The sequence below is a fragment of the Leishmania martiniquensis genome, chromosome 23 (assembly GCF_017916325.1).
Source record: "Leishmania martiniquensis isolate LSCM1 chromosome 23, whole genome shotgun sequence".
NCBI classification, from domain to species: Eukaryota; Euglenozoa; class Kinetoplastea; order Trypanosomatida; family Trypanosomatidae; genus Leishmania; species Leishmania martiniquensis.
Window position 1 is genome coordinate 124795 of NC_090158.1, and position 23613 is coordinate 148407.

A 23613-nucleotide genomic window follows, 5' to 3' on the forward strand; every position below is an offset into this window, starting at 1 on the left:
GTCGATGCTTGTCGCCGACTTGACGCATGTCTGTGTACTTCAGCCTTCGTCGCCTTCGACACTCTTTGCTCATGTGACGACAGCGCGCATGAGCGGGTGTGCTTCGGCGCATCTCTGAAGGCGAGCATCTGCGGTGATGCGTCGTTTGTGAACAGTCAGAAGTAAACATTAAGAGCGGCTCGAGCACCATGCAGCCGGACGACCTCGAAGGTGACCGAGCCTGTGCCGCTCTGTGCACTCTACGCGTTCTTGGAGCATCCTCCTGGAACGTGGCTTTGGTGCCGACGACGACATGCCTACACACATACACTCACATATTCGGAGAAGAAGGCTGAGACGTGCGTCTTTAGCTAGGCTGAATGCATTGGCCATAAGCGCAGTGAATCGGGAGTGGAGGCATTCATAGCCGCACATGCAGACGCGTAGAGGCGAAGGCTGGCCGCGTGCCGTGCTGACTCCCCGTTTCCCTTCTCATCCCTCTGGGCCATGAGCTCTACGCTAAAGTCTTCCGTCTCACTCCCCGTCGCTTCGCTTTCCTCGAAAAGTGCCGTGCCCACTGCTACCTGTGAGCTTCCAGCGTTCCGCGTCGTTGTCTCGCTCGCGCATCACTCCCCCCTTCCCTTTCCATCACCACCTTACATCACGGCCGTCGTCCCCGCACTGTCCTCTCCTCTTCTACTGTCTTCTATCAACAGCAGAGCCGAGCAGCCAAGAGCCCCACCGTGCCCACACTACACCTCTCTTCAGCATGCACCCCCTCACCACCCCCTTGCATTCATAGGCGCACGTACGACGCCGTGTCCGCAGGGCTGTTTCTTACCCCCCCCGCTCGCCCCCTTCCCCCGTCCGCTCTCTTCTTCCCCTTTCGCCTGTGTGCTCCATGCGCCGCATCCAATCACTCTTTTCAGAGCGCGTCTCTTTGGTATCGTTATCCTCGTTGGCGCCCCCCTTTCGCATTCGGGCCTGTGTGTATGTGAGGGGAGAGGGTCAGATACGCTCTCCAAAACACACTCGCTGCGGCGCCCCGTACTTTTCTCTTCCTCCCTTGTGTCTGGAGCGACTTCGTCAGGCTTTTAAGCACGCACTGAGACAGAGCCTCACATAGACGCAGAGCTGTTCACACACTTGCTCACTCACACGCACCTGCTCGCATATATATATATATATATTGATATTGATATTGATATTCGCACGTATCGTATGATCGACAGCGTTTCAACTTAGCAAGTATCAGAGCGCCACAACTCTCTCTGGCTCTCTATCTCCCTGTATCCGTTCATCTCCTGTCCCCCCTTCTGCGGCTGACCTCCTCACGCGCCCCAGCGCCTGTGGTGGTACCTCAGGGCTCCGGTGCCCCACCCCCGCCCTCTGTGAGACGACGCCAGGCAGCGCGCCTCCCCCGTCGCTTCCTCATCTCCCCTGCTGATGCCACACCACTTGTCGCGCAGGCAGGGCCGAGTACCAGCGACTTGCAGAAGTGAGAGCGACGCATCGCTACAGAGGCCGGCCGTCAGCCCCCGCGTGGCGTCGACGTGACTGGGGCGCATCTCACGTGACGCGCACTGCCTGCTGGTGTGTGGGGCCTCGACCACGCTGCGAGGGATGAGGCGTGTCGCGACCAGCACGGTGGCAGCGGGTGTGTGCTGAGCTGGAGTGCCGAGGCCGTGCTCCGATGACGGGGTCGGCGCGTCACTGGAACGCGTGTCCACGCCCGCTTTGCAGCGGGCGAGGTGGGGCTGTGGCTGGCTGGTTGGGGGATGTCGGGTTGTGGCCGGCTCATGTTTGTGTAAGTATGTGCCTGTGCTGCGATACGACTGAGAGAGCAGAAGCATTCTGGACTGGTAAAACGTTGCAAAGAAGCCCTACTCCCCGTACCTCCACGCATGCGCTCCGCCCACCACCCTCCTTGTCTCTTTCCCTCTGAGTGGGGGGGTTACCGTGAAGGGCACCGTCTATGCAGGTAGCTCCTGTTCACGACCTCCTTTTTCGCAGGGCTCGACTGCTTCGCTGTTGTCATGTGCGGTGGGTGATGTGTGGCCCCCCTCTCCCCATTCCCCCTTGTGTTGGGCATGCACGCTTGGCTGGGGGAGCTCTGCGCGTGACGTCCTTGCTCACCTATTTTCTTCTCTTCCTCATCGTCTTTAGCCGGCTAAGCAGGCCTATATTAGTTGCGTGTAATGAACTCAAAAGAAGCTGGTACGATGTCGGACGCGAACGGCGCAGCTGAAGCGTCGCCGACAGGGAGGGCGGCTCGCCGCGGACGGCGCCGTGCCCATCAGGTAGTACCTGGTGCACAAGGCGACTCGGACGGCCATAAAACCACAGAAAGCAAGCTCGACAAATATCACCACAGGCACCCCAAGCAGCGAGTGCTCACCACTGCCCTATTCATGTGGGAGCGCGTCGCCGCTTTTAGTGTGCCGACGCAGGTCGCGGAGCTCGAACGCATTAGTCATGATGTAGCGCAGCATCTTAGAGACTCCAACACCGGAACGCGTCTCATGCAGCGCTACTGGAACGCGCAGTGGCACCGCATGGTGTGGAGGGAGGAGGAGCTGCCGGAGGCAAAGAAGTATTTGGCACCGACGATGCTGACGCACAGCGAAGGCAAGCAGACTTGGAAGAAAGTCTTTGTGCAGGAGTATCCCCTTTACCTGAAACGCGTGTTTCGGGGAAAGGGTGTGTGCAACAACGCAGTAAATGAAGCGAAGGTGCTGTTTTCTCGCGAGGTCCTGAACACCGCCATGACGGCGGATGAGCTGAGGCGACTGGAGCTCACAGAGGAAGAGGCGCGCGCGAAAGAGCAGCGGAAGCGCGGTGTCAACGTCGAGTTCGAGGGAACGCCAGAGACTTCGGCCAGCCCATCCTCGGTGGGTAGCCCTCACGGCGCGCACGCGTCGAAGGCGGAGCGCGAGGGACGTGAGAAGGGCCGCCCACGGGCGGTGAAGAAGCTGTCGCATGAGTCCTACACCCGCAGTGACTACAAGGAGGACTCCAAAACGGGGGATCGAAAGGGTAAACACCAGAAGGGTGGCACCCGGCGCTGGTCGAAGTTCGACGACTTTGGCGACTACGACTACTGAATCGCATTGGCGCGGTGTGTGTGCGCATTGGACTCCACCCGTGTGCGTGTCCGTGGGCTGATGCGCCGTGGCGATGGAAAGGCAAGAGGGAGGAGAGGAGTGAGGAGACAGAGGAGCGGCAGTGCGCAGTGCTGCTACTCCGCAGTCTCGCTCGCCATCCATCTCTTCCCCCTTCCTCGGCCCCTTCACTGGCCGACTGACTGCCCCCCTCCTCCCCTCCCCTCTATGGGACTCAAGTCGAGGACGCGCATACACTGAGTGGCATGAGCACATGATGACACTAAAGACATTTCAATTAAACGAATTCGCCGAAGAACACTGACAGGAGCACACACACACACACGAGGTATTACACCCGCCCTCGCAAGCCTACTTGCTCGTCTCTTCGCTCCACATTCCTCTGTGTGCATGTGCGTATGTGGGAGCTTGCTGTTAGGACGGGCATCGCAGTACGAACGTGTGTGCACAGATAGCGACAGCATCTCAGGAACGGCGACTACGAAACGCAGCAGTCGACTGCACCGCTTCTGGTGAGTGAAGTAAAATGGCGCACATGCCGAAGGAGCCCCAGCAGAAAAGCGCAGAAGCCGCCGTGAAGGGATATCGCGCATCGCATCCTACGCCCAAGACGGCCGTCAAGCGTGTCACCTCGTCATCCCCGCCTCTTTGTTTTCATTAGCGATTCATGAAACGTGCTGAAGGCGGCGTGCGATGAGGGCGTAATGGCCATGCTACTTCACCAACATCCTGCTAGGCCTCCTCGATGCTGCCCCCCCGCCCTGGTTGCTCTCTTGACCGCTGACCGTACGCCACGCGGGTGTCTCCGGCGCCACTTTCCGCTCTCACTTTTCTTATTTCTCCTTTCTTCTTCCACTGACGCGGACGCGGAGCTGCTCTCGCTTGCACAGTCGCAGCGGCTTGTATACTGGATGCATCGTGGACTGGTGCCAGCAGGCGCACCAACGAACAACGGCGACTACCGTGACATGGTAGGCGCAAGGACCCTACCATCACCACCACCCGCTCACCCACCAGCAGCCACCAGGTCGGATGTCTTGCCTCCCGTCTCAGCACACCTTGGATGAAGTAGAACTGCTCTTACAAGAGCTGCAACTACGCATGACGCGCGCCGTCGAGGTCAGCCCTCATCTGAACGCGTCTCTGCAGGAGCCCCATGTTCTCTACACGGCATTGGCAGAATTTTTCGAGGCACAACACACTCAGGCACAGCGGGCAAAAGATGTCGCGCTTGACGCAGTAGATGTGCAGCGCGTATGGGCCTTCTGCTTAGCGGAACTAGCGTCTTCGGGTGCGGCGCATAGCACGAGTACACCCGCGACTGACGCCCCCTCGCGCGGTGAGCTGTCACACGTCGAACCTACCGCTCAGACGCTCCACGAATTTGTCCACAGCTCACTGTCCCTGCCGCTTGAAGCGTTGCAGCGTCATGCGCCAGCTGTACATGGTAAGTCACTTATGCGTACGTCGTCTGACGCCTTCGCATCTTCATCCTCGTGCACCCCAAGCAGCAGAGCGAGCCCTATCTCGGTCTTTTCCATTGTGCGGCCAGTCTTTGCCAAGCTAACGGATTTGGCGTACGTCGCCGATCAGCGGCTGCAGCGCCCGTCGTCATCGGCCACCATCTCGGTCCTGTCGCTCGCCGCCCTGGCTGCGTCTCTCGTTCCGACGCTGGATCGAGTACAGGTAGTGCGGCTGACAGCGCAGATCGCTGACGAACTCGTTAGCAGCCGCATCACTTCCAGTGACGGGTCAGCCCTACCACCGTGCTCAAGGCCCGCTGCGGCGGCCCTCTTGGCTGGCGTCTGGTACGTTTGGGGCGTGTTGGACTCTGCGCACTCAACAGCGCTTCATTCCCTGGGGGAGCGTCTCTTTCAGAGGTTCGCACTTTCCACGCGTGGCTCGATGGCTTCTGACATGCCCATGTCGTCCTTTACAGCGTGGTTGCAGCCAGCGTTTCGGGAAAACAAGGGCGCTCTGCATCAGGAACTGTACGCAGAGGCTCCGAGGGGTGAGCCACTAGCGAAAGCAGGTGCCGGAGGTGTTGATGCCGCTCCTGTCGCCTCCGCTGATAAGTGCGGCACGGCGGGAATCCCGGAGGGCGCCGACTCTCATCCGGAATTTTGGGCGTGGCTTTCGAGCTAAATCGGCACACGTGTATCAGTGCATGTGCGCTCCACTAGCACGACTTGCGGATGCGCGAGGTCGCCACTGTGCCCACCTTTGCATACACATGTATATCGATATCGCTGCCGCAGCAATTCTAGGTGGGATACCGCGGCCACGGAGCAGGATGAGGTGGGCAGATGGGCATGCAAGACCGCTGCCCCAGGATGCTTTCGCGGAGCTGCACCGCGGAAACGGCGGCGTCGTGTTCCCTATTCCATCGCTCTATTTCACCTTCTCGAGAGGGCACATTTCTGCGTCTACTCGCCAATTCAGTCAGCGGTACGTTGTCGGCTCTTTTCGGTGACAGATGCGGAAGTGAAGCGCAAGAGAACCACCGCAGCTCCAAGTCTAAAGCACACAGAGAGCGCTCGCATCTTTCTTTTTTCCGGCTACAAACGGGTCGCTGGCCCGTGTCTACACTCCATGTTGGCTGTGTGCCTCCCTTCCCGCTATTCCCACACGCTATCGCAAGGCCTGCTGCACGCTTTTTCTCGCCGCTACCACGAAAAAAAGGCGAGGCAGCAGCACGCAAGCGGTGAAATGGCAATTCGACGTCCTCCTCCTCTCGCTCGTCACCGTACACACCCGGCCCCTTCGCCTCCCCCTGCACTCTCGCCTCCTTTCAACCTCCGATACCCCTCTTTGTCTTCTCTCTCTAGGCAGCCGCGCTGCTGTGCCGCTTGCCTTCCATTGGAGCTGTACCTTCGCCCAGCTCTTCCCCATACGGCTTCTCCCTCTCTTTCCTCTTTTTTTTACACACACAGAGACACACCAACGCCATCGTACTCAGCCGCTGCTGCATCACAGAGTATTTGCGCGCGACTAAGGCTCTTCAGTCTCTCCCCTACCCGCTCACAAGGCTGCTCGCCCTGCGATGCTAGTGGCAATGCACGCCATGGAGGCGCGCGCTCCTGTTCGAAGCCGACGCGATGAGCGCATCTTGCAAAATCTGTCGCTGCGGCGCCGCTGCATGTTTCTCATGGACCATGAGCTGTGGCGTGTGTGCATCCTTGGTGTCGGCGACGATGCCGAAGCGAGCAGTGCCAACGCAACGCAGCTGCGCTCATCCACTCTGGCGCTCCTCAAGAGGCACTCCACGCAACTCGAAAAAATGGCAGGGACAGGGGTGGAAGGCGTGCAAGCGGCCCTGGCTGGGATGACCTCCGCCCTTCTCTCTGCCCCACCTCGGGTGTCCAGTGATTCAAAGGCGGCATCAGCACCGACTTCCGCCGGAGCGGCGCCGTTATCTTCGGCAACTTGCAGCATTACTGGTGACGATCTTACCTGGGGTCAATGGGAGGCGGCGCTGGAGACACTCCTCGCCTTCCTCGAGGAGCCGCACGATACAAGCTCTGCTTCAAGTCCCACAAGTTGCTGGGACAGCATGAAGAGAGACAGCGACGCAGGCGGCGGCGCTGCAGTGACAAACCGAGAGACAGATTTAGAGCGGGCCGTCCGCACTCTGCTGTGTGAGCTCGTCCTTCACCTCTACGAGCGTGGGCGAGCGTTTTACGCAGCAAAGACAGAAGAAATGAGAGCGGTTGCGGTGCACACCAAGCGATCTCGTGATGCGTCGGCTGACAGTCGCACGACGGGTCGTTGCAAGATGCGTGTGACGTGGAGCGTGGCAGCCCCCATCGCTTCACTCCTGTGCAAACTATACAAGACTTGAAGGTGCGCTTCTGCTCGCGCCTCCGTGGCTGCCTGCGGGAGCGGGCGGGGACTGCTTCCCAAAGTGCGCACGCACGTCCACGAGAGAATGCGGGGCGTGAAGAAAAGAACAGTTTCGATACCGTTTTTTCTTACAGCGCCCTTCTCCGTCTTCTTTACGAGGCACCGCCGCGCCCGCCCCCTCCCCTCCCCTCTCCCCCCCTGTGCGGCTACTCGCGCATACCACCCGTGGCAGCGCGGCCCTCTCCTGACCTGCGGCTCATCAACATTGGCAAACGAAAGCCGATGGGGGGCAGAGTGGAGGGGAGGGGGCGAATTCTTCAATGCCGTCGGCATAGCGCCCCGAAGAAGTTGCAGCATGCATACCAACAGCGTGAGTGGTGAGGTGGGGGCCAAAGAGGGCAAGTCGTCTCCGTCTCCGTCGTCACCGTCACGGGAGAGCTTCGAAACAGTGTGAGCACGAGACGCGGGCCACGGGAGATTCTTTCAGTGCTGACAATGGCGCTGCCGCCGATGAATGCTGTGTGAGGCTCCAAGCTTGCAGTTGTAGCATTTCTTTCGGTGCCGATGCCGAGCCTGTCGCTGGCTGCGTCTGTGCGCGTGCATTCATGGGTGTTCTCGCTGCCGTATCTGCATGCCTTACTCCACCTGCACGTGGGCATGTGCCTCCCCTCTCCTCGTCATGAGGCCTTCACCAGGTCAGACGCCTCTGCTCAGTTGTGATAGGGAGAGCAGGTGGAAAAGGCGCGCCGTAGTCGCCTGCAGCGCATGTCTGCCTCGATGCGTCTCTCCATGTTATGCGTCTTCCTTGGGGCGTGCCGACGTCTCAGGTCCCCCTCTCTCAGCCTTCCCCTCGATACCACCACCAGCGCGCATCAAAGAACAGGTCGATGGTTAGAGGAACGAGTTGCTGGTGCGTGCGTGAACTTTCGCGTACACATCCGCATGTGTACATGCAGATGTGCTTGGCTGAGGGAGAGCCAGCTTGTTTGCGTTACAGATGTGTACCGCAGCTGCAACGTGGGGGGAGGGAAGTAAAAGGCAGCAAGCCGCTACGACTGCAGCCGAATGCATGACAGCAAAAGGCGCGCAGGCGCATCGCCTCCCGCAGTGGCGTTTCTTATCTAGGAAAAGGCAGCCAGCATTCGACGTGCACACGCATACCCAGGCACCCTTTTTTCCTTCTATGGTTATGCCAGTAGCGCGGCGCACTCCTCGCAGTGGACACTGGGAAAACACGCCCGCCTGAGCTGGTGTGAGAGGAGGCCCTGCCCACTAGGTTGAAGCGGGAGCAGTGGGCCGACAGGCGGCGCCATCCGCCTCATCCCGTTACGTGCTGGCGTGCATGATTTGTGACCAGCAGGCTTGCAAGCTTCCCGTCAGGCGCGTGTCAACACTGTAGGCGGTGTATTCACGGTCGGTGCAGGGGAAGGGCTCGCCGCAGATTCAGTTGTTGTTGGGGGGAGGGGGGCAGAGAGCGATTCGGCTCTCAGCCGGCTCATTTTCATACGCTTACCAACGCCGGAGCACGTGCGCACACCGCCGGTGCGTGCAGGCCACCCCCGGGGCCACATCACGTTGAGAAGCTTGCGGTGCAGTGCGCATTCCGCGGTGCGACTCTATCCTTAAGGGGCCCCGTCTGTGGGGCTGACGCCCCACAGACAGAAGCCGACCAGCGAGCAAAGGTGACTTCACCTGCCGCAAAGCCCGTCGCACAGTATTTCCGCCTCGATCTTCCTTCCCCCTCCCTTCTCCGTACCGTTCGCCAGGAGGCGGGGAGCGGCGGTCAACGTGAGGGGCCCGCTACCACGCGGTGCACACAATGCCAAAGGGGAAATGTGCTGCCAGACAACTGATGCTCGTCTCTTCTGCAGCGCACCAGTCCAGCGGGACAATTTGAGCGTAAGAGGGAGGGAGAGGGGGGACTTGCAGCGAGCAAATTCTGTGCGGCCGTAGCGAAACTGCGCTGCGAGTGCCTCGTATAGAGGTTCACCTCTGTTAGACCGGCGCCGACAGTGTTCAGTCTCGAAGTACGCGTGCGAAAGTCGTTGAGGCGGGAAGGGTGCCACTCGCCCCCGTTCGCGTACCTCCAGTGCTCTCCACCAGTGTGATGATGTGGGTCCCTGTATTGTTCCAAGTTTCACCTCCTGCTTGTACCCTGAGAGGGACTGCCGATTACAGGGGCGCTGTGCATCTATACGGTGGGGAAAGAGGACATCGTTACTCTCTGAAGGGCGCATCGGCAACGCTGCGTACAGCAGTGATCCCGCTTCCTCACCGCTTCAACTGGCTATCCAGCGAAATGGGGCGCGGACGCCACAGACACGGTAACACAGGCACAACAAAAAAAAGGCATCACTCTGAAGGGATCGCGCACGCACGAGAGGGCGGCAATGACAATCACTCAGCCGTCGTTGCACGTGCCGTTTGTTCTTGTGTGTGCGTGTGTCTGCTCGCCGGGGTGAGCCAGCTCCGATTCGAAGGACAGTCGTAACGGTGCGAAATGTGTACGGATGCGTAGCCGCCACAGTCGCGCATCCGTGGAGGGCTATGGGAGGGGCGAAGAGGAAAAGAAAGCGAACCGGGGATGCCATCCAGCCCCTCTGACCCGGCTTTTTTTCTTGGCTAATCGGCCTCGCAATGTTTTGTCTCCGTCGCCACATGAGGTACATTTATCGCACACGCACACGAGCACCTGCACCCCCTCTCCCTCTCTCCCTCCACACTCACTTCTTTCGATTTGCCGTTCCCCATAACCGGTAGCCCGCCCTTCAGTCTGCCTTTCGTGTCGGGTGATTGTCTCGGCCATGCGCAGCCGCACGGGCAGCAGCGGTTGCGATGGCAGCACCGTTGAGGATGTCTTTATCGGCTGCATCTCCTCGACACTCGTGCGTGTCGTTTCTCGGCAGTTGATCATGCGAGCGGCCAAGTTGTGGCTCACGCAGCACACAGTCCTCAAATCTATGAAGGCGGAGGCGTTCTTCGCGCAGCCAGACACATTCGGCTGGTCCGCCGCGTCAGAATTTCTGCACTATTGGGCCGCCTCTGTGGTGCAAAAGTTCATTAAATTTGCTGCGAGTGAGTACGCTTACTTCCACCTGCCCACGAACGCGGGCACTGAGTGGCTGACAAGCATGACCGCCGCGCTTGTCAACCTCGAGCATCTGCAGAGCTGCTTTCAGCAACAGTTGCAGGAGCTCACCTCGATAGACTCGACGCTGCCATGGCAGTGGGGCGAAAAGGGGGCCGTCCTGGAGATCTTCACGAGCCTCTTGTTCGTGCTTATCTACTACAATCGACCAGCGATTGCCGTCCGCGCTATGGAGCCGGTGTTCGTCGCCATTCTGGAGCAGCAGGAGGACAACTTCACGGTGTTGCCGAAGTTGCTCTCGTATTTTCTTCCGCACATGTCGTTTCAGGGTATCGCCTTTGAAGACCGTGTCGCGATGGTGGCGGATCAGCTCATCCTGCGAGGCTTCCGCTTCTCTGTGGCGTTCACCTGCGCCGACACGGCGGCGGCTGCCACCGATGGGACGCGGAGCGCGCCTGTCGCAGAAGTCGGGCTGCGTAGCACCGAGCTTGCCACAATGAGTGTCCAAGGGATTGTGCAGCATGTGCGCCATGCCTCGTCCGCCTCCGGCAACAGAGCACTGCGCATTCGCAGTGTCATCGAGCGCATTGACGGCGAAACGAGCGACATAGACGGCCTGACGTTCAGCAAGTACCTCAGTGTCGTCATTCGGGAGTGCCGCAGCTACTATGACCGATGCAGGCAAGCGTGTAGGAGGCAAGTGAAGAGCAGTGAGAGGCTGCTGGTGTTCCAGCCGTCGGATGTGCAGGGAGTGATGCGGCGGCTGCAGAAGATGCTGCGCTTCGGCTCACCTTACTACGAATACTTTGTGCAAATGGGTGTGTGGTCAGACATTTTGCGCAGTGACGGGTGGGTGCCAGTGCACTTCATTGAGCAAGCGCTGGCAGTCGACACGAACTCCGCCGTGGCGAAACTACCATCGAAGGAGAAGCTGGAGATTGTGGAAACGCTGCTGCGCCAGCACAACAACTTCCAGCGGTTTCAAATTGGCTACTGTCCTCTGCGCCACAGTCCGTTCCATGGGCAGCGATGCGCCCGCAGCATGTACGCGCACGAAATTCGAAGCCCACCGCTTTACCGCCAAATCATTTGCCAGTCGGAGTGCCTCGTGCGACCCGGCAACGCCGCGGATGTGGGCAGTCTCCCTCTCTTTGGCTGGGTGGCTCTTTCGGAGCGCCCCCACAGGGCGCTCAGCACACACCCGAGTCTCTTCCCGCTATTTGACAACATTCCATTCTTCGTCGTAATGCCACCAGAGGCCATCGGCTCATTCCGCGAATACGAAGAGCGCACCCCAAAGCTGCGGAGATACGACCAGAAGCTGCGCAAGTCCTCGCTATGGTTTGCCGAGGTGTACTTGCGCGCCATTGCGCGAGACGGGCAGGCGATGACGGGCGAGGCGGACGATGGGAAGGCTTCCTCCCACGCGATCAGTGCCGCCCCGCGTGCTGCGGGAAGGGGGCACGGCTGCCACAGCATCGCAACAGCGGCGATGTACACGGAGGTTTACACACGGGTCCAGGATGAGTCGGATTCGGCGGCACAGCGGTGGTATGTGTTCCCGCAGTATTACGCGAAGAAGGTGCCGAAGGTGCCGGCAAGACAGGCCGGAGGCGATTGTGAAAGAACACTGAAAAAAACATCTGCTGCAAGCGACTCGTTTGATCCATTAGCGGAGGCCCAGGGCGACGACTTCATCGTCTGTCGCCACTGCTGTGGTCGAGCGCCGTGCCTCCTCGGCCTGCCCAAGCTCTTCTTCACAGGCCGAGTGGCGCAGCTGCGGGAGCTGCATCCCACGGAAGTCAGTCGTCACGATGCTCGATGCGAGGGAGAGAGCACTGTGGCAGATGGCGCAGCACCGTGTGCAGGTAGCTGCACTTTCGAAGCGGACGAGGGGGCCGCGGGCGGCCTTGTGCGCGAGGATGCGGCCCCGGACAGCAGCGAAGCAGGAGGCGAAGGGGCTGAAGGCAGCACGGATAGCGATAGACCCAAAGGCCTCCAGGGCCGCCGCGGGACACCGCATGAGTTTTGCGTCGCTGTGGGGGATAGTGCTGGCAGAAAGGGTGTGAGGGGCGAGCAGGTCAACCACCCGGCTGCGCTGTGCGAGTATGCCATCGCACCGTACTGCGCCCCCTCCTCCCTGCTGCCAAGTGTGGTTGTGCGGGTCCGTCGTACAGGTCCTGCTGCCGCCAGCGTCACCTCCGCCATCTGCCTATCGGCCACGGAAGAAGCCTCGGAGTACTACCGGAGGTCCTTCCCGCCGCCGCGGGTGCAGCTCCTCTTTGCCGACTACGTTGCGGAGGCCATGGCGGAGGTCATTATGCGCACCGACGACAACAGCGAAGATGCGCAGTGCGGCAAGCTGGCCGCTGCGAGGAACGGTAATGGCGCGGTACACGGGCAACAGAGCGAGAGATGGGGTGGGGCCTTACCCGCCTCGTTGCTGCCTCCCTCTCTTTCCGCGGCGGCGCTCAGCGACGGTGATGTCGCCCGAAGCACCTTTGACGTCGCCCCTCTGCTTAGAACGTTGAAAGCTTTCACCGCCAGCAAAGAGCTTTCGTGCGTGCTGAATGTGCGGGTTCGTACGCCGGCAGGCGTGTCGTTGTCCGGGTGCCGGCAGGGGGTCGCTGAATTGAAGACGTTTGCTCGTGAGATGGGGCTCCAGTACTCGCTGATCGCAAGGCAACCGTCGCAGGAGTCGGCCGCCTGTGAGCGTGACGGGAGCACCGTGGGCAAAGGCAGCGGCGGCCTCTCCCCGCCGTCGCGGCTGCGCTTAAGCGACAAGAGCACAGAGGTGCTGGACGTGGAGCAGTACGAGTTCCGGAAGCGTGTCAGCTGGAGCGCCCGCGATCTGAAGCGCATCCTCAGTGAGTTGCAGCTGCAGCCCACCGACATTCCGCTTACCACCCTCACCGACGCCCTCACGCGCGAATGCGAGGACAGAGGCGCTAATTACGAACTGCTGGAGTTTATCGGGGACGCGGTCATGGACTTTTTAGTCATCGCGGATGCCTGCCTGCTGTCTAACGCGGCGCGACAGCGCGGCGTACCCTCCGACACATCATGTTGCTCGCAGATACCCTTGTCTCCGCGGACGTTAGTCCCACAGGAGAAGTGGAAGCCGGCAGAGTGGTGCGTACCGCTACCGCGGCATTGCTGGCTTGACGAGCGTGTGGCTCTTCAATCGGTCATGGAGAACTCTGTCACCGCGACGGTGTGCCGGAACCTCGTCATTGCGGAGCTGCTGCCTCCAACCGCCTCTCGGCACTTCGACGATGAGCACTACCCACACTTGAGATTGAAGGTGCGCGCAGACATTTTTGAGGCCATCCTTGGCGCCGCCTACCGCAGCCGCCTCGGCCTCGATCGCATTCGGCACGTGCTGCGGCGCCTCTTTTCGTTTCTCCCAGCCGCCGTGAGGACGGCACGGGCGGCCGGCACGGAAAGGGCCGCCGCTCTCTTTGATGCACTGCTGCGGTGCCCCTACATCGTCGAAGGGGACGGGCTGAGGGTGGAGCAACTCTTTAGCTATCGGACCACGCAGCTCTTTGAGGCGGCGCCGCAGCTGCTGGAGGCGGCGGTCGGTAGTGGCGTAGTCAGCGCCAACACGCACCTCGCCTCCTCATTCCTGCCTCGCATTCAGGGAAAGGAGTTTGCGTCGGTGTTCACGACCGGGTCGCCCGGGTACTCGTACCGGCGACTGCACTACTTCGACTGGGTGCGTCTGCATAACCGCATTCTGCACCTTTTTAGTGAGCACCGCATCGGCTACGTCAACGAAATTATAACAAGCACGACCCACCTCGTGCTTGACCTAGACAAGGTGAACCCGCGCTCCTGGGGCCTGCTAAGCATCATCTGGGATTGGTATCAGCAGAACTACCGCTGCCCCGCCGCCGGCTTCGCGCTCGATAGCAGCGGCGTGTCCGTGGTGACGGGGAAGTGGAAGGACTCCTGCCATGTGCACTTTCCGCAAGTAACGGTGAGCGTCGAAACGTGGGCCTCTCTGGTGGAACACATACGCGCCGCGGTGGTGATTCACTTGACGGAGAAGGAGACACGGCTGCGCGACTCGCTCATGTCTCACGCGGCGGACTACCGCGTCTGGCTGCACCGCAAAGCGCTCGCGCAGGCCGTATACACCGCAGGAGGTCAGCCACAGCCGCACATGTGGGATTACTGTGACGCGGCATCGCTGCTGGAGCTGAGCCGCACCTCTCGTGCGGTGCGGCTGTCCGTCCTCGAGCATGTCTTGTACGCGACACAGACATTGCCCGGGCTGGCGTCCTTTGCCGAGGTGTCGAACGACGCGGATGTCTTTTTTGGAGACTGGAGGGACAACGAGGATATGGTTGTCCTCGAGCGCCGCGGCGGCGCGCCGCCGCGCCATCGCCTCATTGTTCCACTGCAGTGGGCGAACCACTACTTCGTGCTGGCCAGGAACAATAGCAGCAACATTGCCCCGCCTGTGTTCGAGTCGAAGGAGTTTTGGGAGAGTGCCATTGACCAAGGCCTCATCAAGAGCAAGAAGCTGCGGCTCTACCTTAACGACAAGTGCGACACGAAGTACGGCAGCGAGCATCGGCCGCTCGTTCTCGACACGCTACTCGTCGTCTCATCCCACAAGGAACACCTTGAGCAGCAGCGTGGGGCGCCGTGCGGGTCTGGCAGCTCTTCTCCGTGCACCAACAGGGAGGGAGAGGAAGGAGGACGAGGAGAGGTGGCCCTACAGGAGGCCCGCAAGCGACCGATGGGCGCAGTGGCGGAGTGGCTCAGTCGATGGCCTAACGAAAGAGTCGTGCACTACCACTCACAGCGCCACAATCAGCCGTCGGTGCATACCATCGACGCCTTTTGTGCACGACGATGGCGCCTCGCTCACGCCCGCAGAGAGATGCAGCGTCGCATTTGTTGCACTCGAGCTGGGCGTGCAACCAAAAATGACGCAGCGCCACGGCGTGCGCCTCTCCGACCACCATCGCCGTCACGGTGGATCACGCCCGTTTCGTGGGACTACGACGGCCCGTTCGACGACCCGTCCGAAGGGTGGGTAGTGGAGTGCGCGCATAGCTCCATCCTGACCCTCTCCTCACTGCGCACGTGCGAGTATCGTGGCACAGACCAGAAAGTGTACTCCTCGTGGGTGGACTGCGCGCCAGCATCGATGACAGAATGTGAAGCGCAGAGGCCGACCAGCGCACCGCTCTTTTCCCAGGAGGGCACTAGTGACGTGCTGGCATCATTCGAGGACGTTTACGAGCATCGCGTGGACCTTCCAGGTCGATTAAAGTGCACATCATGGACAACGTGGCTGAACGCATGCGTGCTGCGTGCTCCGCACGCATCCTTCAAACAAGATTTCAAGATAAATGCATGGTCGCCGGCGTGGTGGGCCTTCGACCCGCTGCAACGCACGACGACACTGTACGTGGCGACGGAGCCGGTCCTCCGCCTCACAGGTACCGACTCGTTGGCTGCCGCGCTGGCCCCGCCGTCCACCGTTGGCGGTGGTGGTGGTGGGATGGAACGCTTTGCTCAGCTCTTCATACCTCACCTCTCGTACGCTAACGTAACGCCCCTCAAGCTCAGCACAGTCCCCTTCGGCCCCTATCTCTTCCCTCTCTTCCCAGACACGTCACGGAAGAGGATGGAGGTATCGGGGCCGACCTCGGCGGCCGCGGCGGTCCCGTCGCCCGCGCTGTCGAGAGAAGTCACGCTCGTCTCCTGTGCCGCGCCTGTGGAGGACTTGACTTGTGCGGCTTCGTCATCTTCAGCGAAGGCAGTAGACTCTGCCACGTGCTCCGGCTGTGTTCTTGCACCCGTACCCGCGATCGTGGCCTTACCTGGTGACTTTCCGACGTCCGCCCCAGCTCTAGCACCGGCTTTGCCGGCGGCATCTCCCGCGATAGCGTGGGTGAGGCGCGCCATTCACTACGTCTTCTCGTCGACTGCCGCCCGCTCAGAAATCGGCTGCCTCCCTCTCGTTCTCTGTGAGTCGAATGACGGGTGTCACCGGGTGAGGGCAGAACTGTGTGCCGGTGGCGCTTCCTGCCCACTTCGCTCGCTGCCGTTTGTTCTCTCGCTGCAGGACATGGAAAGGGTTTATCTCTTTGTGAAAACTGCATACACCAAAGGTGGAGGACGAAGAATGTTGCGCCACATGTTCGTGGTCGCTGACAGTGACGTTGAAGGCCCAGCCGTGCCCCATGCGTCAGTGCCGCTCACGAAGCGCCTTCAAGCTCTGTGGGATCTGCTACAGCCCTACTTGGGAACCTGCACGAAAGAGCGCCCGCTAATTTACGTGAGCAGTGACGCTGTATGCGAGCAGCTACGCCGCTCACTGAATCCCTCAGGCCTCGTTTTGTAGGCCTGGATCACCTTGCTCTCCCTCCTCTCTATCCCCCGCCTCGCCCCCGCGAAGACCGGCTCGCTCTTCACCTCTTCACCACAGACAGTGCGGCGCCGTCGCGCATGCACGTCGTGCCCATTAACGCAGGGAGAGCGAGAGAGAGAGGCACAGACACATCTTCAGAGGGTAACGGAAAAAGAGAGCGGCGTAAGAGATGCAACGACCTCTGCGAAGCACAGATTGGCAGTCCGGAGATCGTCTATCCCCTCCGACAGTACGTCGAGGCACCCGTGCACCTGTCCTTGTGACCGTTTGCGCGGCGGCGTAACAGCGTCTCGGGGCCGAGGACAAGGAAAAACGGTAAGCGGGTGAGAAGTCGATGCCCCGCAAGCGGGCAAGACGGATCCGTGACGCGGCGCCGGCAAGCTGCATACTTTGACAATCGCCGCGACCCCCCTCCTCTTAGCCTCGTTACGCCTGTCCGCCGCCTGCGGTATCTAATGCACACTCTAAGTCACAGACAAATGCACAGGAAAGAAACGCGCACCCATTCCCTCCCCACTCCTCCTCCTCCTCCGCAACAACCCACACTGATGCATCTCAATGCGAAGAAGATAGCATGCGACTCGTCTCTCCTGCTGACCTTGTCCGTCACTCGATTGCTCACCGGCACAGTGCCCAGCAACAAACTATCCCCTTCCCTTCCGCCATTTCCCTCTTTTTCAGCTCCCTCCCGCACATTCTCATCTACTTCGGAATCGACTCACGCAGCGATCCACTCACAGCCGAGCCACCTCGCATCCTCACACGCTCACTCCTTCCCTTTGGCCTCTCTGGACCTCTTCCCTCTGACAGACGCACACACGCACACTTCCTACGCTGCCATCGTCATGCCGTCAACAGCGCACGGGTGGGCCGTCCCCTCTGTCAAGGCGAATTTGGAGCCCTTTGTGTTCGAGCGCCGGGACGTCGGCCCCGTCGATGTCGCAATCACGATTGCGTTCTGCGGTGTGTGCCACAGCGACATTCACCAGGCCCGCAATGAGTGGGGCGGCTCTACTTTCCCAATGGTGCCCGGTCATGAGATTGTTGGTCACGTGAGTCATGTGGGCTCGGCTGTGACCAAGTACAAGGCAGGCGACAGGGTGGGTGTCGGCTGTATGGTGGACTCGTGCATGAAGTGCCGCCAGTGCACCCGCGGCTTAGAGCAGTATTGCGCGAATGGCGCGTCTTTCACGTACAACAGCACAGAGCAAGACAGAAAGACGCCGACATACGGCGGTTACTCAGACTATATTGTGGTGTGCGAGCATTTTGTGGTAAGAATCCCGGGAAACCTTGACCTGTGTGCCGCTGCGCCGCTTCTCTGCGCTGGTGTCACAACGTACTCGCCGCTGCGGTACTGGAACGTGAAGGAAGGGACTCGCGTGGGTGTCGTTGGAATGGGCGGCCTGGGCCATATGGCCGTGAAGCTGGCGATCGCGATGGGCGCGAAGGTGACAGTGTTTACGCGCTCGCCAGAGAAAATGGAGGGGGCGAAAGCCCTCGGTGCGCACCATGTTGTGAACACGACCAACGAGCAGGAGATGAAGTCGTTTCACTGCTCTCTGGACCTAATTGTGGACACGGTGGGCGACAGCCACGACCTGTGCCCGTACATGGAGATGCTGGACGTCGATGGCAAGATCGCGCTGGTGGGCATGCCGGAGCACGAGCATCCACCTCTGAACCCCCGTCGCATGATCGCCTACCGTCAGTGCGTTGGTGGCTCGAACATTGCCGGTATCCCAGAGACGCAAGAGCTGCTTGACTTCTGTGGTGCTCACAACATTGTCGCGACGGTGGAAACGATTAGCATCGACTGCATCAACAAGGCGTACGAGCGCATGCTGAAGAGCGACGTGAAGTACCGCTTCGTGATTGACATGTCGACGCTGACGAAGTGAACGTCTCTCTCACTCCGGCATTGCTGATGGCAAGGATACGAAGCAACCCATGCAGTCAAGACGAGGTTGGAAGCACCCTGTCTCCTCTCTGGGGCCTCCGCCAGGCAGCTCCGGACAGCACGGCCCCTCCACGGCGTCCCGTTACGACCGAGAGGCCCGCCCTCCTACCACACGACGCCACGTTGGTGTTCATGGGCTCGCTGGGTCGCACGCCGCAGATCCTGCCTCTGCTGCCGCGAAAGGGGATGACCAGAGACTCGATTGACAGTGCTTTGTTCTCCCTCCCTGTGCGCGTGGCAGCCCGTATTGCGCGAAGGGAGGGCGCGAATGGCCGCACACGCACGACACACACACACACACGCACTCCCTTTCTGAATGCCTCGCCTGGGGTATCTTGCGGGACGGCGTGTGTGTGTGTGTGTGCGGGAGCCACGGGTGCGTTGCCCGTCGCGGAGGCAGTGAGAGCAGTAGGCTGGGAAGAGAAGAGGGAGACCTGGAAGACGTGAAGACGGCGAGGCTACGGCTGAAACTCTCAGCTTTGGCCAACGCTCTCACGCCGGCTGGGGAGGAGAGGGGGTACGGCGCACTTTTGACAACAAGCGCAGGAGAGCGAAAGGGGCAGCGCTTCGTCAAAGGCATCGAAGGCACAGCGAAAGAACGAGAAAGCGCATCTCCCCCTCTCCTCTCCTCAAAGGGGGGGGTTCCCTTCCGCTGCCGTGCTCCCTCCCCCCTCCCTCTCCTCTATCAGTGCATTAGGTAATGCCGCTTGTTAGCCGCTTCTTTGCTTTCCTTCTTTACCGTGCTTGAATCCGACTCGAACGAACCGAAGGAGAGAGGGGATGTGTGTCACGGGAAGGTGTGTGTGTGTGTATTGAAGTGGCTGGATTCGCGGCTGCGAAACGCGATCGTACGAGAGAAAGGAGAAGACAAGCGAAGTGCACAGAACAAAGGCGGTGGAGAAGTTGAGGAGACGGCGAAGGAGAGGGCGCTTCATCATGGTGGGCGAAAATGGTGTACAACAAAAAGGCCCCAAGCGGTGCATGTGTGCATACTTCGCGCTACCTCCACGCCGATGACGTGCAGGGTCTGTATGGGGCGTGGTGAGGATTCAGGACGGTGGCCCATTGGCATAGTGCCACGTTGCTCGTTATTATTATTATTTTTTGGTTATTAATTAGTATGTCTCGGCCCCCCTTCCTCCCACCCAAACTCTTTTCTACTGCGCTCTCTCCCTCCCTCTCTCTCGCATTCGCTCCCATGCCTCCCTCACTCACGCGCGTCCACCCCTCTGTCAAGCTCTGCCCTTTGGCACTCGCGTTGCCCCTCTCTTTTTTTTCTATGCTGCCGCCTTCATCCCCTCTCTCTCCCTCCTGCCCCCTTCGCTCCGGCATTACTTCTGTATCTTTCATGAGCTTTTCCCCTTTGTTAAAGCTGCCTTGCTCCGAGTGATTGCTATGCTTCGCTGTTGCGTGGGAGCACACACACACTTATACGCGGACGCACAAACTTCCTTTCCTCTTGTACGTGCGTGTGTGTGTGTGTGTATTTTTTTGTCCTTATCTCTGAAGCTTTCGTTTGCCTCATCGCCTCCGCACTCCGAGACGAGTGTACCATGCGTGACTTTCTGTATATATATATATTGTGTGTGTGTGTCGCTCCCTCCATCGCATACACACACACACTTCTTCCTCCCGTGTTTCGTCGACTGCCTTTGACGGCAGTTTAAGAACCGATACGGCACCTCAGAAGCACTGATCTTTACCTTCATATTATTCGTGGTCCACGTGCACCTGCTCCGCGCTCCACATGCCACACTCTCCCTCTCCGTTTTTTTTCCTTTTACGATCTCTCCCCTTCACTATACTCTTTCCTCCCGTGCGCGAATTGCCCACCCCCTCTGCATTCGACCTTTGCGGGTGCGCCGCGGCGGGGTGAGGGTGAAGGGGGGGAGGTCTTTCCTTTGCTCATGCGTTGTGTGTCCCCTCCCTCTCTCCCCTTCTCTTTATTTCACTCCTGCCACCCCTCTTTCCCTCCTCGCTCCCTGCCTCTCTTGTCCTCAAGCGAAAGAGAGGGGGAGAGAGGGGCGGCAGAGGACGCTTTTTTTTTGGTGGTGGGGGTGGGGGTGGGGCCTGTTCCCCTCTTCCATCCCCTCGTCTTCCATCGCGTCTTCCTCTTTCCTTCATCCATGCAGGCCTGGGCTCGCGTGCAGCGTTGCTGGAAAAGGCGCCTGTCATGGGGCGACACTCTCATTTCGATGGCTCCTCCCCCTCTCTCATTTGTTCGTCTTTTTTTCTCGCGCTTCTCACGTCCGCCCTTTTTTTTTCTTTTCGTTAGTGTAGGAGATGCAAGAAAACGGCAAGGTAAGAAAAGAAGGCACGCGTGGCTCCCACGAGCCCTTCATCGGTATGTCCGGAGTGACGGAAGGCGGCGATCGCTGGGCGGTCTCGCCTCTTCACCCCTCTCCCCTTCTCATCTCGTTGCTTCTCAAGAGCTCGGCCGTTTTCGCCCGTGCCGGCTGCTGCCTGCCTCCCTCTCTCTCTCTCTCTTTCACACACACAGACACACACATCGACGTCTTTCTGTTCTTCCTCCTCGTCGAAGACCACCCCCACATGCAGCCCTCACGCACCCATCCCCCTCCGCTCACCGTCTGATGTGCTCTCCTGTTCCTCGCCCAATGGCGCCCCACGACCTCATGCATATCTATTGTAGACGGCCATTGGAGCACTGGAGGTAGTTCCAAAGACGATGCAATGCTCTTGGATTCGAAGCGAAGAGGGGGGTGTTCCTGTGCTTTTGTGTGTGTGTGTGTGTCAACGTAGAACCTGCGAGATGCCACTGGTACCAGGAGTTCGTGGTGGGAGTGGCGTGTCGGCGTGTGCCGGAAGATGTAAGAGAGGGTGCACCGGCCCGGTTGGGGAGAAGAGGCACAGTCAGAAGAGAAGGACTGTGAGGAGTTCGCGACGGCAGCCGTGAAAACTAAAGATCGCCTGGGAAGGTCAAACGCGCGAGCTTCGATGATTGCGGAACATCATCAAGAGGGGAGGAGGATGTGGTGGTGCTGCCGTTGGGGCAGCGGCGGTGGCGACTCAGCCGGGGGTGCGTATCGGTAATCTTTTGGCTGGAGTAGTGCGCTTCCACTGCCCCCTTTTCTCCCCTGTTGACCGTATCGCGTGACGGATGGCAAGCAAATCATCGTCTACGCGAGCGTGTACGCCCTGCACTGCTGCCCCTCTGTCCTCCCTGGCGGAGGGGCCGCTCACCTATCTTTTCCCGGCAGGTAGCCGACCCACTCTCTTCACCTCTTGCGCTCTTTGGCACATATTTGCCTTGCACCCATTTCTTATCCTCCCCTCTGACACACATACGCACGCACACACACCCTACCCTCTCCAGCTTACCACTTGTCGTGCGTCGTCGCTGTCGTGAGTCTGGCGGCTGAGGCATTACTTCCGTAGCCCATATCTATATCACCCTCTCCCTACCCCTCGCGATCTTTGCTCTAGTCCCTCCACTCTTCCCGGAAGAGACAAGGAATCACCATGATGATGCGTCGCTTTTCATCGCGTATCGCGGCCTTCGCGGCCGTGCCAGCGGTCGAGCAGTCACGCCAGCTTCACTTTCCTCTCTCTGCCCCGCCAATCGAGATTGAGTACCTCGATAGCGATCCGCTCGAGTTCGCCGTGCGCACAGAGGCGCGCAAGTGGGGCTTCGATGATCTGCAGTACATGCGTGAGCTTGCATTCGTTCGCATCAAGGAGAACCCGTCGATCGGTGACTTCCGCAGAATGACCCCGGAGGAGCGCCGTGATCTCTTCTGGGGTAGCGACCGTCAGGACTTCTTTCGCCACATCACCTTTACACTCACAGGTAACCCCGAGCATCTGTACCATCGCGGCTGGTAAAGGAGGGGTTGTGGTACTGGTAGTGAGGTGTGTTGCTCCCGTACATCCCTAACGATGCTCTCACGCTTGAAGGGGAGGTGGTGAAGCGCCGATGTGTGTGTGTGTGTGTGTGCGAATGCCCGCATCTTTCTTTCTTCGGTTTGTTTTGTAATAGAAAGTCGCCTGCCCTCTTCTTGGCTGCCGCTCCCCTCCTCTTTTCCTCGTCACACCACGAACGGAACCCCTCCCCCCGCTCTCTCCCCTCCTTCACTCCCTACCGCGCTACCCCTCCACGCAACCGTTCGAGGGCTTGAAGGGACAGAGGAAGAGAGGGGAAGTGGCCGTGCGCGTCGATGTTGCTTTGAAGCGCCTTTTTCTTTTGACCCCGAAAAGCTCACTCGACAGGCAAACTGGTGGGCTGCATCGGGCTTGTAATGGCGGCGGTCGCACCAGCATCCCCGCTCAGCAGTCACAGTAGAAGTGTAGGTTGTGAAGGACTCGTAGTGTGGGAATGAAATCCGCAACGTCTCTGCGTTGTTGTGGATGGCTGCGTTGCTGTGTAGAGTAACGCTCTCTGTTTGCATGGCGGTTAGCGCGTGCCTACCGGCTGAGCGGCTTGCTCACCACAGCCGCGGAGTCACTTGCCCACGCGCATGCACACATACTCAGAGGCAGCGAGGTACAGTGAACCCTAGTAGAAAGAATCGGTAAAAATATCTGTGGGAGAAGAGGTGTGTGCACAGCAGGAGAGGGCGGTATCGTGGTGATGAAGCAGCGCAGAGTCTTCTGTGATCGTGTATGTACGCGCACTCCGGGAGGGTTTAGCGATCTTACGAAAACTTTTACCCACCGGCACACACACGAACACACACCTCCACTGCCACTGCCACCGCCTCTTTCACCCGTTTAGCAGCAACAAAAAAATCGCGTTTACTTTTTCGTGCGCTTCTTTTCACTTTTTTCTTGTGTCTTGCGCCTTTATGGCCCCTCTTCCGCCCGCCCGCCCTCCTCCTCGCCTCTCCTCCTCCATGACTCAGCCACCCCCTCTTCTCTCAACTCAGATTCCTCTCTCTTGCCCTCCTGTATGCCCGCCCAGCGATCCCAGATCCTCCTCCTCCTCCCTGGTACAGGTTGCTCCTGCGCTGCTAGCAGACACGTGCATCTCTCTGTGCCTGCTCGAGTGTGTATAAACGGCTTCGAGGGGAAATAGTCTTAACAGAGTCGGATGGGCTAATGGATGTAGCGATGGTGCTGTGGACAGCATGAGGGGGAAGGGAGGAGGAGCAGACAGAGGTGAGACGAGGGGTGCGGTGGCGCCGTCGACGCAGGGGGGGGTGATGTACTCGCGCTCATGCGGGTGCCTGTTGAGCGCAAGCGCAACGAACGAAGAAGGAGAGTACGA

The 23613-nt window shown here is 59.7% G+C and overlaps 6 protein-coding genes across 6 annotated transcripts; all 6 read left to right on the top strand.

Annotated features, from left to right (window-relative positions):
* Nucleotides 1-2177: 2177 nt before the first annotated feature.
* On the top strand, nt 2178-3083 carry LSCM1_06030 (uncharacterized protein; the record flags this gene model as incomplete). The annotated part of the gene is made up of 1 exon (XM_067323463.1): nt 2178-3083. One exon carries the CDS (start codon nt 2178-2180, stop codon nt 3081-3083), a length of 906 nt encoding a protein of 301 aa, XP_067178568.1.
* A 1050-nt stretch (nt 3084-4133) lies between these two features.
* LSCM1_06031 (uncharacterized protein) lies at nt 4134-5246 on the top strand (the record flags this gene model as incomplete). Its single annotated transcript, XM_067323464.1, has 1 exon — nt 4134-5246. One exon carries the CDS (start codon nt 4134-4136, stop codon nt 5244-5246), a length of 1113 nt encoding a protein of 370 aa, XP_067178569.1.
* A 919-nt stretch (nt 5247-6165) lies between these two features.
* LSCM1_06032 (uncharacterized protein) lies at nt 6166-6942 on the top strand (the record flags this gene model as incomplete). Its single annotated transcript, XM_067323465.1, has 1 exon — nt 6166-6942. One exon carries the CDS (start codon nt 6166-6168, stop codon nt 6940-6942), a length of 777 nt encoding a protein of 258 aa, XP_067178570.1.
* Nucleotides 6943-9748: 2806 nt separating this feature from the next.
* Nucleotides 9749-16399, top strand: LSCM1_06033 (uncharacterized protein; the record flags this gene model as incomplete). The annotated part of the gene is made up of 1 exon (XM_067323466.1): nt 9749-16399. One exon carries the CDS (start codon nt 9749-9751, stop codon nt 16397-16399), a length of 6651 nt encoding a protein of 2216 aa, XP_067178571.1.
* An 872-nt stretch (nt 16400-17271) lies between these two features.
* Nucleotides 17272-18327, top strand: LSCM1_06034 (uncharacterized protein; the record flags this gene model as incomplete). Its single annotated transcript, XM_067323467.1, has 1 exon — nt 17272-18327. The coding sequence occupies one exon, from the start codon at nt 17272-17274 to the stop codon at nt 18325-18327; it is 1056 nt and encodes a 351-aa protein (XP_067178572.1).
* Nucleotides 18328-21869: 3542 nt separating this feature from the next.
* On the top strand, nt 21870-22232 carry LSCM1_06035 (uncharacterized protein; the record flags this gene model as incomplete). The annotated part of the gene is made up of 1 exon (XM_067323468.1): nt 21870-22232. The coding sequence occupies one exon, from the start codon at nt 21870-21872 to the stop codon at nt 22230-22232; it is 363 nt and encodes a 120-aa protein (XP_067178573.1).
* Between the last annotated feature and the right edge of the window lie 1381 nt (nt 22233-23613).